Source organism: Oncorhynchus clarkii, chromosome 17, assembly GCF_045791955.1.
Source record: "Oncorhynchus clarkii lewisi isolate Uvic-CL-2024 chromosome 17, UVic_Ocla_1.0, whole genome shotgun sequence".
NCBI classification, from domain to species: Eukaryota; Metazoa; Chordata; class Actinopteri; order Salmoniformes; family Salmonidae; genus Oncorhynchus; species Oncorhynchus clarkii.
In genome coordinates, this window is record NC_092163.1 from 12361389 (window position 1) to 12377766 (window position 16378).

Below are 16378 nucleotides of genomic sequence, written 5' to 3' on the forward strand. Positions count from 1 at the left end.
AAATTGGAGTAACAGGTTATTTTGTCACTGGCAACCACTCTCTTACCCTCAATGACATGGATGTCTCCCCTCCAGAGCTCCATGTTGCTGAGCATCTCAAACCCATCCTCCGTTAGCCTCCTCAGGGTCCGTCTGGTGCCCTGTCTCCACTGGCTCCAACTGCTCAGATCCTTGGCCTGCTCCAAACGCTGGTCCCTGTCAGATGATCAGTCAATATATTAAGCAATCAATCAGTCAGTCAATGTTAACATACTAAGCTTTTTTCAAGAATACTATCACACCAGAATCCACCAAGAGAGCTTCGACAAAGAGACCCAATGAACCATGAACATAACCATATCTAGCCCCAATCGTTATGCTCATGAAATTGTAGCCTACTTGTAGTGAATGGTGTGCTCTGTTATTGGCCTAAGAATTGCCATATCTCTAGGAGAGATTCAGAGAGCATTTCTTCATTAATCCAGTAATGTCTCAAATTGATACAAGAAAATGAAACACTGCCTGCAGAGCAATAACTATGCACTGCTGACCCCTACAGTGAGTGAAGGCAATGAAGGCAGATAACCAATTACTTCCAACACAGTAAGACTCAGTGAAAAACATAAAAATCTCTGACGTCCTGCAACATATACAGTTACATAGTATAAATGTTATTACACAGTGCAACCCTTTTCATATTATCATTACAATATAACATTTTACACCAGTATAACACTGCATGAAGACATATTAGAGATCTGACTTGTCTCTGCGTTTCTCCGCCATAGGTTTGGGCAGTTCCCTGACAGGTCTCTGTAGGGTCTGAGTCCTGTGTTTCTCCTCATGCTGCCTGGCCAATGTGGTCTGTCCCCATTTCCCACTGCTGGAGGAGCCCAGCCTGGTCCGTGAGCTGCCACGGCGCTTGGTACTACCCGAGGCGGAGGGCTTTCTGCGGTACAGCAGAGACTGGTAGCTGGGGAGCTGGTCCAGTAGTGGGTTACGTGGTGCTCCCAGACGGTCATTGTGGAACACTGTCAGAGAGAAATACAGTAAAAAATAAAATACAATGTTTTGGGGAAGAGGCTGGGGGTTAAAGTTCATAAAGTGAGAGTAAAGTGTGGGGTTTAAAGAGCAGTACTTGAATGCAATACATTTTATTGATATCATACTGTTGAACTCACAAAACTATTTGGCTGTGAATGCACAAGAAGTGGTGTAGCCATACAGTCATTGCAACAGACAGCTACATTTGAAAAAACTACAACAACCACACCTCAATAATTACATCTATCAAAACATATTTTATTTTACCTTTATTTAACTAGGCAAGTCAGTTAAGAACAAATTCTTATTTTCAATGGCGGCCTAGTGGGTTAACTGCCTGTTCAGGGGCTTATATCTTCATCAACCAAGTTACTGTTCCTATTTAATGTCATACAACTCAAAGAGTAAGGGAAGTTTTCTTTCAATAACAACGACAATTGCCTCAGTTTCAGCTAAAAGTTAGATAGCTACCGTTAGCTAGCTAACGTTGGCTGGGTAGCTTTTTAGCATTAGGAAAGTTTACCTGCCTTGTCTAGCTAGATAACTGGCTACATTTACTAACTTACTTGCTGAGAAGGTCCATATGAAATTGAGTTTGCTTAGTTACCTGAGTCTCTCTCCATTTCCAGTTGTCCTCGTGCACTTTTAATATCAAAGAAAGTTGAATTAACAACTTTGTTAGCTAACTAGCGTAGCTAGCTGACGTTGGCTGTCAGTTGGCAGAAGGAAAACAAAGCCGCATTCCCTTTCCAGAATCCTTAAGCGACGCAACTCTGGAGGCTAGATGTATAAATACTAGATCGGCATAGCATGCTTTCCCACAATTATACACAACAATCGTGCTTATTTAATTTTGGATATGACTGGAGTTTAATCAAAATTAAATACTGACAAACGACCCGATCAACAATTTGACGTTTATTTGTATAGCTAGTTAGCTAGCTTTTATATTTATATAACAACATTTGTCGCGCTCTACTGTCCTCAAATGCCACCACCATAAACATTTTAAATGATGGAGCATCAAAAATTATTAACGCTTAAAATGGGGTTATATGATTTGAATATGAAATAATAAAAATGTCCAACTAACAATTGAATCGTTTATTATGCTGTTATTCACAGAATTCAACATTTTGTTTGACATTGTGTTTTAAATAGAGAGTCGGAAGACGAAAGTTAATCATTATGGCTCTTCATTGCAATTCCCTATCCTATTGCACATTCGTAATAACACAGTGGAGCCCTTGGCCGTCCCATATCTTATTATGACAATTAATTTTCACGTCCTATTGGAATCATTTGGAAATACTTGTCATTATGCCAACCATAGCAGCCTATTAGATTTGCATACGGCATTTAGAACCACCGGACTTTTACCTTTATTTCAAGTGCACAGTTCCGGGTAGTCTGACAGACACACAGTGATAAAGTTCAACAAAGGTAGATCTCTCAGAGATGCACTCTAGCTACCACAGTTGGCACTTCAAACCTGGATTATAAGGAAAAGGGGAGGCATCCTCGGACTGCAAAACCTGTTCAAGCAGCCAGCAGATTTCCCTGAATAAGCAGCACGTTAACCCGGTAATTACACACTGTGGATTTATTATGTTAAACAATTGTTTGATACAATAGTTTTAAATTGTTACTGTATCTAACAGCAATGTATACTATTATTATTTGGGAACATGGTTATATTTCTCTTAATTTGACAACACAAAGATTCACTGTCACATATAACTTCTGTGTTTTTCCCACAATTAACTACCATGTCAACATATTTGTTAGTCAGATCTCTTTCCAGACTTTCTTGCTCGGGAATTTGTTATTTCTACTTTGCCTACTTTACTGCCATAGGGCAGCACTGAGGCACAGACCATGGCAAAACAGAAACCATATCCCTTTGTTAATAAATAATGATATTCACAGGGATAGGACAGGGGAGTTAAATAACTTACTGAAGACAGCCATTCAATCCAAAACATGTGATGTGTATTAGATAGCACAGCTTTATTTGTGAAAGGAAGATGGGAATAGCATCGAGGTATGGTCTCAGAAGTCTTGTATTTGCCCCTTCTTTATACCCAAGGGGGTCTTGTTGCTAGTGGCACGTTTGTCTCGTTTCCAGTTCTCATTTTATGTAATGGCAAGCTCATTCTCACTAATTGTTTTACTGAGAATACAGTAGGAGGACCTTTCAGACCTCCAGGGGACGAAAGAAGAGAGGGACAGACAGAAATCACCGCCGGGTTAACCACTATAGAGGAAGATCAAGCCAAGGATCCATATGTCACACTACAACAACACTGGAGGATATAACAACCCTGCCTATCATGACAGTGACACCCTGGAGATAGATAGGAGGTATGTGTGTCAACTTGTACGATTGTGTTGTTTGGATGTTTGTTATAATTCTGCTTTAACTGGGTACATGGGTAGAGGGCCTGAATGAGTAGAGGGCCTGAATGGGTAGAGGGCCTGAATGAGTAGAGGGCCTGAATGGGTAGAGGGCCTGAATGGGTAGAGGGCCTGAATGGGTAAAGGGCCTGAATGGGTAGAGGGCCTGAATGGGTAGAGGGCCTGAATGGGTAGAGGGCCTGAATGGGTAGAGGGCCTGAATGGGTAAAGGCCTGAATGGGTAAAGGGCCTGAATGGGTAGAGGGCCTGAATGGGTAGAGGGCCTGAATGGGTAGAGGGCCTGAATGGGTAAAGGGCCTGAATGGGTAGAGGGCCTGAATGGGTAGAGGGCCTGAATGGGTAGAGGGCTGAATGGCTAGAGGGCTGAATGGCTAGAGGGCCTGAATGGGTAAAGGGCCTGAATGGGTAGAGGGCCTGAATGGGTAGAGGGCCTGAATGGGTAGAGGGCCTGAGTGAAATGTTGACGGACAGAGAGAGACTCTGTCCGTCAAGACTCACTTTATAGCGCCTCAGAAAAAAAACATTATTGTCTAGGACAGATGTCATATGTCTATAATAATATTGTAGCATGATTCTTAGAACACCATCAGCAGCGTTATGAGTAATGATTAAGGTGTTGGACTGACTGATGCAGGGTTTAAACAACAACACACCAGTAATGTTATCTGCTCTGTCCTTCTCTCGAAAGTCCTAGGAAATCCCAATCCCATCACAGTAACCCCCATGGTAACCCCTACCCCAGGGATGATGGAGCCGGGGGTGAGAGGGGCAGGTCTGATCTTCAGCAGCTCCCAGGAGGGGTCCAATCCAGCTACAACGATGCCCAGGAGAGAGTGCCCTGGGGCGGGTGGCAGGAGGGGAGCTGGAGGGGCAGAGACAGCATTCCCATGGGTCTCCTTCCTCCCCGGTCGGAGAGCCCACGATGGCAGCAGCATGACCTCAGTAAGTCGATGTTTGATTTAATTGATTAATTAGACAATAGAAACAAGTAATGTACAGCCGCCACACACCGATGTAATGGCAGTACACACGTTTTCTGATGGGAGATTGTATTGTAAACAGATCAGAGAAATATGATCTCTTGTGCTGTAGTAAGGTTAGTCTCTCCTCCAAGATTTGGTTCCGGGTTCTGAGAGAATAGTATGGCCATGATTTTGCTGGAATGGCAGCCTGGTCGCATAGACTAGACGTAACATAGTAAATATATATCCGTGACACTCAAATTAGTATAATATGTTACGTTTGGTATGCTTACATAAGTCCAGTATAAAGGAAGTTTGAGGTTGTTTCGGAGCCAACATCTTGTGATACAACTTCCTCCACGTTCATGCTTTATCATAATTCATATGTGCTCCACTTTAAAAAAAAGTATAAATAGCTTTTGTAGCCTATAGCTTTCCTGGGATTTCACCAGAAGAGGAATCGCCTATTGCAGAGAGGCTTGTTATAGCCTGTTACGCACCGGAACAGCTGGAAAAGAGAGGCTAGCGATGTGTAGCTGAAGTAAGAAGCTAGATATTAGCTAGATATTGGGCCATGCATTAGCTAACTATTAGAGCTATAGAGCATTAGCTAACTAATTAGAGCTAAATATTTACCTGTCAAAGTCCGTTACAAGTTTATGAAATGGCAAATCTGCAGTACGTTCCTCCATGTTGTGCACTGTGATTAACGGGCACGCAAAGTTCCATTATTCATTAGGCATAGGACTACGTTTTTAGACAAAATGATTATCACACCTGGGCAACAACAACAGTACAAGGAGGAATGTATTATTGTTATGAAGTGAGTACACAATTATTGTCCATAGGCTGTAAACTGCAGTGATGTAGGCTCATTTGAATAACCGCTCAAACGTCCTGTTTTGTTTCATTCCGAAGTAACCGCTACAGCCTATAGGCCTGATTATGCAACCATTTGGATCAGTTCAGGTCTATTCTCGACAGTTTAGAAGCACAAGAAATGTACATTAGCAGGCCACTCATATGGTGTATTTTGTCAGGATGTAGCCGGGTGTTAAGATAGGCCTACTATAGGAAAATATGGGCTTCTCCTTTCCAACTCCCCGCTCTTAATTCTGTAGCCTATTTTACATTCAGCAAGCAAGTGCACATGTGCATCTAATAGGCGGTTAGTAGGAAGGTCGAAATAAGGGTCCAAAAAGCTTTTGTGCTCTTGTCTTTTCCTGGGACTCCTCAAGATTTAAGAGGAATAGCTGTGTCAGTGGAGAAGCCAGGTGCGTAATTGCACAACAGAACAAAGACAGACAGGCTCGAGATAGACCTATAGCCTAAGTAGAAGTGTATGCATATTAGACTTGCTAGGCAGAAACTGGCTACAAAAGATCAAGTTGAACTGGGGAGAAATCTTCAGTCTCAGAAATGACAAACCAGTGAGTCAGGCTACACTCACTAACATGCTGGAGACGCACAAATAACTTTTCAAAGATGGCTACGGTGAAATACAAGACTTCACAGCCAAAGTCAGAGTGCAAGAAGGAACCAAGCCTATCTTTCACAAACCACGTCCGGTTCCCTATGCTCTTAAGGAAGCAGTAGAGAAGGAACTGGAACGCCTACAGAAGAATAACATAATCACGAAAGTAGCGAGGAGCGACTGGGCCGCTCCGAGGGGCTATTCAGATTCAACCGCTTGGCCTATGGAATCTCGACAGCTTCAGCGATATTCCAACACACAATGGATCAGATCTTGGACGGTATAGACCATGTTGTGTGCTTCATGGACGACATCCTCGTGTCAACAACAACCATTGGAGAGCACCTTGTAGTGCTGGACAAAGTGATGTCAAGACTGGAGAAATATGGAGTGAGAATGAAACACAGCAAGTGTGAGTTCCTCCAGGACTCAGTGGAGTATCTCGGATACAAGATTGATGCACAAGGCCTGCACCCAACCAACAGCAAGGTGTAAGCAATCGTAAACGCACCAGCACCCACAAATATCTCAGAGCTGAGGTAATTTTTTGGGGCTCCTGAACTATTACGGAAAGTTTGTGGCAAACTTGTCCACATTGTTGCATCCGCTTCACCAACTGCTGCAGGCCGATACAAAGTGGAATTGGTCCCCACAATGGGAAGAAGCAATCAAGACTTGCAAACAGCGTCTGCTAAAGAGCAAGTGGCTTGCCCACTACAACACAGAGATGAAGCTGAGACTCGCGTGTGATGCATCTCCATCTCTGTCACCAAGTGAGAAAAATGATGCTCAAATTGAGAAGGAAGCCCTGAGCATAATATTCAGAGTGAAGAAGTTTCACAAATACCTCTACGGAAGGAAGTTCCAACTGCTGACAGATCACAAGCCTCTGTTGGCCATCCTTGAACCAAAATCAGCTATACCAACCCTTGCTGCACTTCGAATGCAACGTTGGGCTCTGATATTGTTAGCCTACGACTACGAGATTGAGTACAGACGATCCAGTGATCACGCAAATGCCGATGCACTATCAAGACTACCATGCAATAGTGACAGTGAAGATGATAGAGCAGTCTTCCAGATCTCTCTCATTGATGAACTTCCCATATCTGCTTCTGACATAGCAGAGGAAACAAGGAAAGACCCAGTGCTTTCCAAAGTCTTGGACTTAACATTAGGCGGTTGGCCAACCTTCGTAAATGACGATAACCTTTGTCCATTCATCGACAAGAAAGACCAGTTGTCCACTGATCAAGGGTGTGTTCTGTGGGGATCAAGGGTGGTGGTACCTCACAAATTCCAGAGGAGACTGCTATCTGACCTGCATGAGGGACATCCAGGGATCACTCAAATGAAAGCACTCGCTCGCAGTTATCTGTGGTGGCCTGGACTGGATCAGAACATTCAACAGCATGTAGGCCACTGCTCACCTTGTGAAGCTGTTCGCAACAAGCCTGCTGCTGCACCTCTTCATCCATGGTTCTGGGCTGCTACACCTTGGGAACGCATCCATGTGGATTATGCCGAAATTGACAAGCAACATTTCCTTGTTGCCGTTGATGTCCATTCCAAGTGGATGGAAGTGTTCCCTACTCAACTAACCACAGCTGAGAAGACCATCAATCTTCTCAGACACCTGTTTGCATCCTTTGGACTAGTCAAGGAGCTTGTATCGGACAATGGCCCTCCGTTCACGTCAAACGATTTTGAAATGTTTCTCAAGAACAATGGAGTAAGGCACATCCTGTCACCACCTTACCATCCGGCATCAAACGGAGCAGCGTAGAGAGCCGTGCAAACCTTTAAGAAGGCCTGGACTAGACTCGAGGTTCAGTCTGTGCCCACCCACCAAAGGCTTCCGCGGTTCCTGTTTACTTACCGTAACACCCCACACACAGTAACGGAATGCACACCAGCTGAACTGTTTCTGAAACGCCAACCACGTACCCGCCTGACATTGTTGAAACCAGACTTGTCAAGCACTGTGGCAAAGCACCAGCTAGAGTAGAAGAAAGCTCATGACAGACACTCAAAGACTCAGAGAATTCAAAGAGGAAGAGAGGGTGATGGTACGTGATTTCAGACACCCCAAGCGCCTGTGGAACTCAGGTGTGATCTTGCAACGCAGAGGACCTTGGTCATCGCCAGGTCAACGTTCATGTGGATCATCTGCTACGGTCCAACGCTCCAGCAGAGACATGCCGAGAGAACAAGAACAATAACGACCCCCAGGACTATTCTCCTGACTGTGGACGTACGGGAGAGACAGAGCCTGACCTTCCACCCGAACCTGGCCCACCACAGGAAGCCCAGGAGGAGCGGAGATATCCTATTCAACAGCGAAGGGCACCTCAAAAGCTTGACCTGTGAGTTGAGCTGGTTAAGGAGGTAACGGACAGTAAAACAAACACTTTAATATGTCCTAGATAAAAGGAAAGAAAAAGGACATTACCTGGGTTAGTTATTAGGACACAAACTCCATCTTCGGGGCAGAATAATCCCCTGGATTTGTGCTGGGCTCTGAAAAGTCTGCTTCAACCCAGTAGTTGAAAAATGTTTAGGAATGCATTGTTCAGATATTGCATTAGTAGTTACCTAACATATTTACCTTGTTCTCTGGGAGTTAAACACTATGGGGGAGGAGTGTAGTATCTGGGATCTACATCTGTTTATATTAGTTACTGTGCTGTTACTAAGCAGTAATGCATTACGGCAGTGTTACGTTACTACACCTAATAGGAAATGCACATGCGCACTGGGGTGCCGGGAACTGTAGAGCACGAGGGGTTTGGACTGAACGAAAACTAACTGTACTCCCTTCTCCTGCCTGGTCATTTCTCCACAACACAACTATTACTCTTAATAGCCTATTCAGGGAATTAATCAGTCTTGCTTTTACTAATTGCTGAAAGTAAAACAGGCCTACAGCACAGAAAATCAATTTTGGGTAAAATTGAAGAGAGAAAGTGTGTTGGTGTGATTGATCACGTTTGGCCTGTTATGATTATAACATTGTTGCACTGGTGCATAGCAAATAGTTGTACAGGACATAGCCTAGATGAGCACAGTGAAAAATAAGACACAAAGGAATTGTCAACCATTACAAAAATGGAAATCACTTGCAAACCACTTGATCAACGAGGCAATGAGATGCTGTAAAATATGTGCAGGCTCAGCGTTTGTTGTTCAATTGCTACATTTAAATACGAGTTACTATATTAATTTTCATTTGGCCTAGATGTACTGTATTATTTGCAGTTGTCACTATGACAATGATCACACCCTGAAAGCATTGGTCTGAAACAGTATCTGTGCGTTAGACCTCGTGAATGGTCTGAAACAGTATCTGTGCGTTAGACCTCGTGAATGGTCTGAAACAGTATCTGTGCGTTAGACCTCGTGAATGGTCTGAACCAGTATCTGTGCTTATGACCTCGTGAATGGTCTTGTGTTACCACCTTATTAACAGGCAGTGTGCAGTAGAATGCGTTGATCAGTTGATTGACAGGTGCAGGACAATACTCGAGAAACGTTCATCTAGTGTGGATGCTCACCAACGTTATATAGTTATGTAGACTATAGTTTATCATTAGTAGTATAGTTATCGTTATAGTTATTGGCTTTGTGGAGGCCCTAATCTCATACACAACACAATTAACGTAATTATCACAACATAACTAGTAGTAGCTCTATCTAACGTTTGAGAACTTGAATGAAATACATATACAATTACACTTACGCTTGTTTACTTGACTCTTATACTCTACAAATTGACTCCTTCAAATAATTTACTCTAGCAAATGTGCCACGTGCACGCTGCACTAGTTAAGTAAAGCAGAAATCGAATTCATCACTTCCGTTGTTTGGCTGTGCCCATAGCAACGTTCGAAAATTAGGTGGATGCAATTAATGAATCTAGTGTTCGTTCTCCATGATGTTCAGATCACAGCGGGTACCAGATCGACCAGGCAACGCATTATGACACAACGCCTCCTGTACGACTTCCATCTGCAACTTCAGGTACTGTTCAAACCACTTCTAAAGCACATACAGTAGATTACTCTCTATTTACTTCCTTACTTTACCTCTTTAGCTTTCAGTTGGTCCCTTTGATCATAATAACCTTTGAGGTTCGTTGTTGCACTATCCTTGCTACAGGCAGTTAGATTTGGGTATGTCATTTTAGGCGAAAATTGAAAAAAAGGGTCAGATCCTTAAGATGATGATTTGACGATCCAATGTCTAATTAAACATTACCCAAAGGTAAACAGGCAGCACAAGGAAGTTGGCAGAAAAATACCATCCCGGGAAACTACGGCGCTAACAGTTTACAGGGCTGTATTGATTAGGGCAAAACGTAGCAAAACATTTTTCAACGAAACGTTACAATGAGCATTTATTTTTGGACAGGTCCAGGTAGTCCCTCTCTGTTTCAGTCTGTTTTCTTCCATTTGTTGCCTAATAAACACAATCCAGGTAATACGGTCTGATCATGAGGACTGATGATTAGGTGTTTGATATGGTCATCCCCATAGCCAACTCCTCGTTTGGCCGCCTTCCAGTTCTCTGCTGCCAGTGACTGGAACGAATTGCAAAAATCACTGAAGCTGGAGTCTTATATCTCCCTCACTTATATCTCCCTCCCTCACCTCACTCATTAAGCAACAGCTGTCAGAGCAGCTTACCGATCATTGCACCTGTACACAGCCCATCTGTAAATAGCACACCCAACTACCTCATCTCCATATTGTTCTTTATTTTTTGCTCCTTTGCACCCCAGTACCTCTACTTGCACATTCATCTTCTTTCATTGTCAGCTAGTCATGCTACTGCATTTGGCAAAAGGATGTGAAACATAGTACAGTCTTAGAAAAAAATATGCTATCTATAACCTAAAAGGGTAATTTGGCTGTCCCCATAGGAGAACCCTTTGCATATAGGAGAACCCTTTGGATTCAGGTTCTACATGGAACCCAATGGGTTCTACCTGCAACCTAAAATGGTTCTACCTGGAACCAAGAAAGGTTCTGCTATGGGGACAACCTTTTGGAAACCTTTTTTTAACCACCTCTATTTGATTTGGTTTAATCAAAGTTGATCATCAGCGGCTAATGCTTATTTACACATTGTAAATATTGACTCACAACACACCCATGCAATGTGATTGGGGGTCTCCCCTTTCAAGCCACCCAAAACCACTTCCCTGTGCAATCAAGGACCGTGTCAGTGCATGAACCAATAAACCATGATATATTGTAAGTTGTGTGTGCATGCCGTTCTTTGTAAGTTCACTTGTTTGCACTGGAATTATGGGAATTAATTGTGTTTGCCAAGTCAATGGGTGGACATGATCTGTAATGAATAAATAGGATGTGTAGTGCTTTCTATTAGCTTAACATATTATATATATCCTCCGTATTGTTAGTGCTGATAGTAAGCCTATGATGGATGACTTTCTATTCGTTCAACACACGTTATTAGGCTCATAATTCCCCAGTAATAGCTAGGCTGTCAGCTGTGTTTAATTAGATGTCCTCGTGTCTCCCAGGTCATGTTTCGATGAGGTTCAGGGGGTCGAGGAAGATGAGTCTATTCCCTGTAGGAGAGGCTGCTCTGGGCAATCTGGGCCTTTCTGAGGACGACATCAGGAATGAGATGGAAAATGGTGAGGGATGAAGAATGGAGAGCCTAGGGCACAGCCATAGAAATTCAATTACTAGAATTGTATTCCTATGGGCACAACAACCGTTGAGAATGCCTGTCCATTCTCCCTGTAGAAATATGATGTTTCTCTTTTCAATCGGTTCAGGACAATGTTATCCATTGAAGTCATATTCTGGATACACTCACTGATTGATGTATAAGACGTTTCCTACTATATAATGACTTTATAGCTCAATCCTAACCCTACATCACTTCTTATCCTAAATCACAATGACAAACTCATATATTATACATTATATTATGTATTATTATATTATAATTTTTTGTATTATATTACAGCTCTGATTTTAAAGGTATACTATGAATAATAACCTCACAGATCTGTCTTGTCATGTCTTTGTCCAACAGAGGAACAGAACTTGGTCCAAGAGCTGGTTGCTATGTCAACGAGGGACAGAATCAAGGCCATCCGAGACCTCCCTATGAGCTTTGATGACAAGAAACACATCAGGTATAGTTGAAGTCGGAAGTTTACATACACTTAGGTTGGACTCATTAAAACTCGTCTTTCAACCACTCCACAAATTTCTTGTTAGCAAACTATAGTTTTGGCAAGTCGGTTAGGACATCTACTTTGTGCTTGACACAAAGTCATTTTTCCAACAAATGTTTACAGACAGATTATTTCACTTATAATTCACTGTATCACAATTCCAGTGGGTCAGAAGTTTACATACACTAAGTTGACTATGCCATTAAACAGCTTGGAAAATTCCAGAAAATTATGTAATGGCTTTACAAGCTTCTGATAGGCTAATTGACATAATTTGAATCAATTGGAGGTGGACCTATGGATGTATTTCAAGGCCTACCTTCAAACTCAGTGCCTCTTTGCTTGACATCATGGGAAAATCAAAAGAAATCAGCCAAGACCTCAGAAAAACAATTGTAGGCCTTTATAAGTCTGGTTCATCCTTGGAGAAATTTCCAAACTCCTTAAGGTACCACGTTCATCTGTACAAACAATAGTACGCAAGTATAAACACCATGGGACCATGCAGCCGTCATACCTCTCAGGAAGGAGACGTGTTCTGTCTCCTAGAGATTAACATACTTTGGTGCGAAAAGTGCAAATCAATCTCAGAACAACAGCAAAAGACCTTGTGAAGATGCTGGAGGAAACAGGTATAAAACTATCTATATCCACAGTAAAACGAGTCCTATATCAACATAACCTGAAAGGCCGGTCAGCAAGGAAGAAGACACTGCTCCAAACCCGCCATAAAAAAGCCAGACTACGGTTTGCAACTGCACATGGGGACAAGGATCTTACTTTTTGGAGCAATGTCCTCTGGTCTGATGAAACAAAAGTAGAACTGTTTGGCCATAATGACCATCGTTATGTTTGGAGTTAAAAGGGGTAGGTTTGCAAGCCGAAGAACACCATCCCAACCGTGAAGCATGGGGGTGGCAGCATCATGTTGTGAGGGTGCTTTGCTGCAGGAGGGTCTGGTGCACTTTACAAAATAGATGACATCATGAGGATGGATATTTATGTGGGTATATTGAAGCAACATCTCAAGACATCAGTTAAAGCTTGGTCGCAAATGGGTCTTCCAAATGGACCCCAAGCATACTTCCAAAGTTGTGGCAAAATGGCTTAAGGACAACAAAGTTAAGGTATTGGAGTGGCCATCTCAAAGCCCTGACCTCAATCCTATAGAAAATGCGTGGGCAGAACTGAAAAAGAGTGTGCGAGCAAGGAGGCCTACAAACCTGACTTAGTTACACCAGCTCTTTCAGGAGGAATGGGCCAGAATTCACCCAACTTATTGTGGGAAGCTTGTGGAAGGCTACCCAAAATGTTTGACCCAAGTTAAACAATTTCAAGGCAATGCTACCAAATACTAATTGAGTGTATGTAAACTTCTGACCCAATGGGAATGTGATGAAAGAAATCATATCTGAAATGAATCATTCTCTCTAAAATTATTCTGACATTTCACAATCTTAAAATAAAGTGGTGATCCTTACTGACCTAAGACAGGGAATTTTTACAATGATTAAATGTCAGGAATTTTGAAAAACGGAGTTTAAATGTATTTGGCTGAGGTGTATGTAAACTTCAGACTTCAACTGTATAGTTGTCATGTCACCGTCATAGATCCAAAAGTGCCTGTTTTCTTTCAGTTTTACTATGGAAAGTTTAACTTATTACCAGGGGTAGTAAAATAAGTACTATGTACAAGGGTAGGTTGGGCATCGAGTTTGCAGTTATGTAGGCTTGCGATGTGAGATCATTGGGGAGAATAGTCACACACACAGACACACACACACACCTTCTTGCGGTATGCAGGTAAGGACGAAGTGTTTACCATAAGCGCATCGCATCGGCCAAGTCCAAAGTTTACAGCCACACAGCCAGCCAAGAGCACTGTGCAACTTTTGACAGGTCATATATTTTTATGAAGAGATAACGCTGTGATGCGCGTATGTTATTATCATACGCTACATAACTGTATCAGACTGTAATCTTTATGTTTGTTTGATCTCTTATCTCCTAGGGGCCAAGTGTTGGCGTTGAAATCATTCAAAAAGTCCCGGCAACTGAACTGCTTTGCGGACTGCTCAACGACTGTCTCACTGGTGAGCAGTTTGACTCTCTGACATCTTTGTGTCTCTCTGTGTGTCCTCCTGTCCTGATGCCCAACTTTACTTCCTGTGTGTCCTTGTACTGCACAAGCAGTGTCCTATTAGACTATGGCAAAGTGCAACGCTTCCTGTTGTTGGCTATCACTAAATCATTATGCCTTTTATGAGCAATACAATTTGCCAGGGTGACATTCTGTCTCTGCATTCAGCGACACTTGAACATTGGCAAAAGCAGAAACAGACTGCCACCATGCAGGCCATACAATAACTTTCTACTTACATTAAACATTATTACTGTTCCATCATCAGAATCCTCTATTGACAATTACACCTATTCTGTGACATCTGTGCTATGAAATCTATGACAGTGCATTTGTGACATACAAGACTCCCACCACTGTTCTCAGACCAGTCTTCCCCCTCAGGCATTCCGCAGGTGCGGTGCTAACATGACTTTAGCCAAGCAGACCCTGGAACTGTGGCGGGGTACCATGAAGGAGGTCGGAGGTAAATTTGGCACGGGGGTCCTCTCCTACTTCAAGTTCCTAAAATGGCTGCTGATGTTCAACATCTTCTCCTTCCTGGTCAACTTTGGTTTCATCACCATCCCCCAGCTCATCTATCACCCCACGCCAGACATCCCCGCTGGGGTCAGCTTCAAAGGGCTAGAGATACTGACCGGAGCGGTTTGTTGTTGGTTACAATTCACGCTACTTCTAGTCGAGGCTTTTGAGTGAATCATTCCATAGCAGCATACGCTACGAATCTGATCAACATATTTGTTATACGACACCCCGTACTGTAAAGTCAGCATACAGTGAACAGTTACTGTGTGGTAAAACATTTTTATTTTGATGTATCTATATTCCCCACAGGGTTATTTCAGCCACACAGTGATGTATTATGGCGGCTACAGTAATAAAACACAAGGGACAGGGGGCCGGTCTGAGTACAATATGCAGCTGGCCTACTTCTTCACCGTAGCAGCCTACATGGTGTTGTGTGGAGCCGCCCTCATCTACAGGTCAGTATGGGATGGGACTGCACAGTGATCATGTAACAGTAACATTGTATTGACCACTATTAACTCTGCTTTGGACTGTCATTTATGTCATGCATGGTTTGGTTTCCACGTGCCTCTCCATTGGTTTCAAGTGCCAGTAAATCATTTATCAAAGCCAGTTGATCTCACATGTATGATGTCAATCAAATCCACAATGCCATGACATTCACATCACACCTTTATATATTTATTGAATCTTTCCTTCATGTTGTAATAGTGCAGTAAAGGGACCCTTGTTCTCTCTCTGTCTCTCTCAATTCGATTCAAGGGGCTTTATTGGCATGGGAAACATATGTTAACATTGCCAAAACAAGTGAAGTAGATAATATACAAAAGTGAAATAAACAATAAAAATGAACAGTAAACATTACACATCACAGACATCACAAATTTCATATTATATATATACGTATATACAGTGCCTTGCGAAAGTATTCGGCCCCCTTGAACTTTGCGACCTTTTGCCACATTTCAGGCTTCAAACATAAAGATATAAAACTGTATTTTTTTGTGAAGAATCAACAACAAGTGGGACACAATCATGAAGTGGAACGACATTTATTGGATATTTCAAACTTTTTTAACAAATCAAAAACGGAAAAGTTGGGCGTGAAAAATTATTCAGCCCCCTTAAGTTAATACTTTGTAGCGCCACCTTTTGCTGCGATTACAGCTGTAAGTCACTTGGGGTATGTCTCTATCAGTTTTGCACATCGAGAGACTGACATTTTTTCCCATTCCTCCTTGCAAAACAGCTCGAGCTCAGTGAGGTTGGATGGAGAGCATTTGTGAACAGCAGTTTTCAGTTCTTTCCACAGATTCTCGATTGGATTCAGGTCTGGACTTTGACTTGGCCATTCTAACACCTGGATATGTTTATTTTTAAACCATTCCATTGTAGATTTGGCTTTATGTTTTGGATCATTGTCTTGTTGGAAGACAAATCTCCATCCCAGTCTCAGGTCTTTCGCAGACTCCATCAGGTTTTCTTCCAGAATGGTCCTGTATTTGGCTCCATCCATCTTCCCATCAATTTTAACCATCTTCCCTGTCCCTGCTGAAGAAAAGCAGGCCCAAACCATGATGCTGCCACCACCATGTTTGACAGTGGGGATGGTGTGT

The 16378-nt window shown here is 42.6% G+C and overlaps 2 protein-coding genes across 2 annotated transcripts in view; one reads left to right on the forward strand and one right to left on the reverse strand.

Moving 5' to 3' along the window:
- LOC139370281 (BOS complex subunit NOMO1-like) overlaps window positions 1-1765 on the reverse strand; it is a 40778-nt gene extending 39013 nt beyond the window's left edge. The window contains exons 1-3 of the mRNA XM_071109670.1: window positions 1631-1765; window positions 743-1010; window positions 47-195 (exon numbers count right to left, since the gene is read on the reverse strand). Coding sequence (XP_070965771.1) covers window positions 47-195; window positions 743-1010; window positions 1631-1646 — 433 coding nt within the window. The 5' untranslated portion in view covers window positions 1647-1765. The remainder of the gene's footprint in view (window positions 1-46; window positions 196-742; window positions 1011-1630) is intronic.
- Window positions 1766-2459: 694 nt separating this feature from the next.
- Window positions 2460-16378, forward strand: part of LOC139369582 (transmembrane channel-like protein 5) — a 39288-nt gene continuing 25369 nt past the window's right edge. Inside the window, exons 1-9 of the mRNA XM_071108831.1 lie at window positions 2460-2607; window positions 3209-3387; window positions 4130-4383; window positions 9820-9897; window positions 11426-11542; window positions 11950-12052; window positions 14106-14187; window positions 14619-14879; window positions 15069-15217. Of these exons, the coding sequence (XP_070964932.1) occupies window positions 3311-3387; window positions 4130-4383; window positions 9820-9897; window positions 11426-11542; window positions 11950-12052; window positions 14106-14187; window positions 14619-14879; window positions 15069-15217 (1121 nt within the window). The 5' untranslated portion in view covers window positions 2460-2607; window positions 3209-3310. The remainder of the gene's footprint in view (window positions 2608-3208; window positions 3388-4129; window positions 4384-9819; window positions 9898-11425; window positions 11543-11949; window positions 12053-14105; window positions 14188-14618; window positions 14880-15068; window positions 15218-16378) is intronic.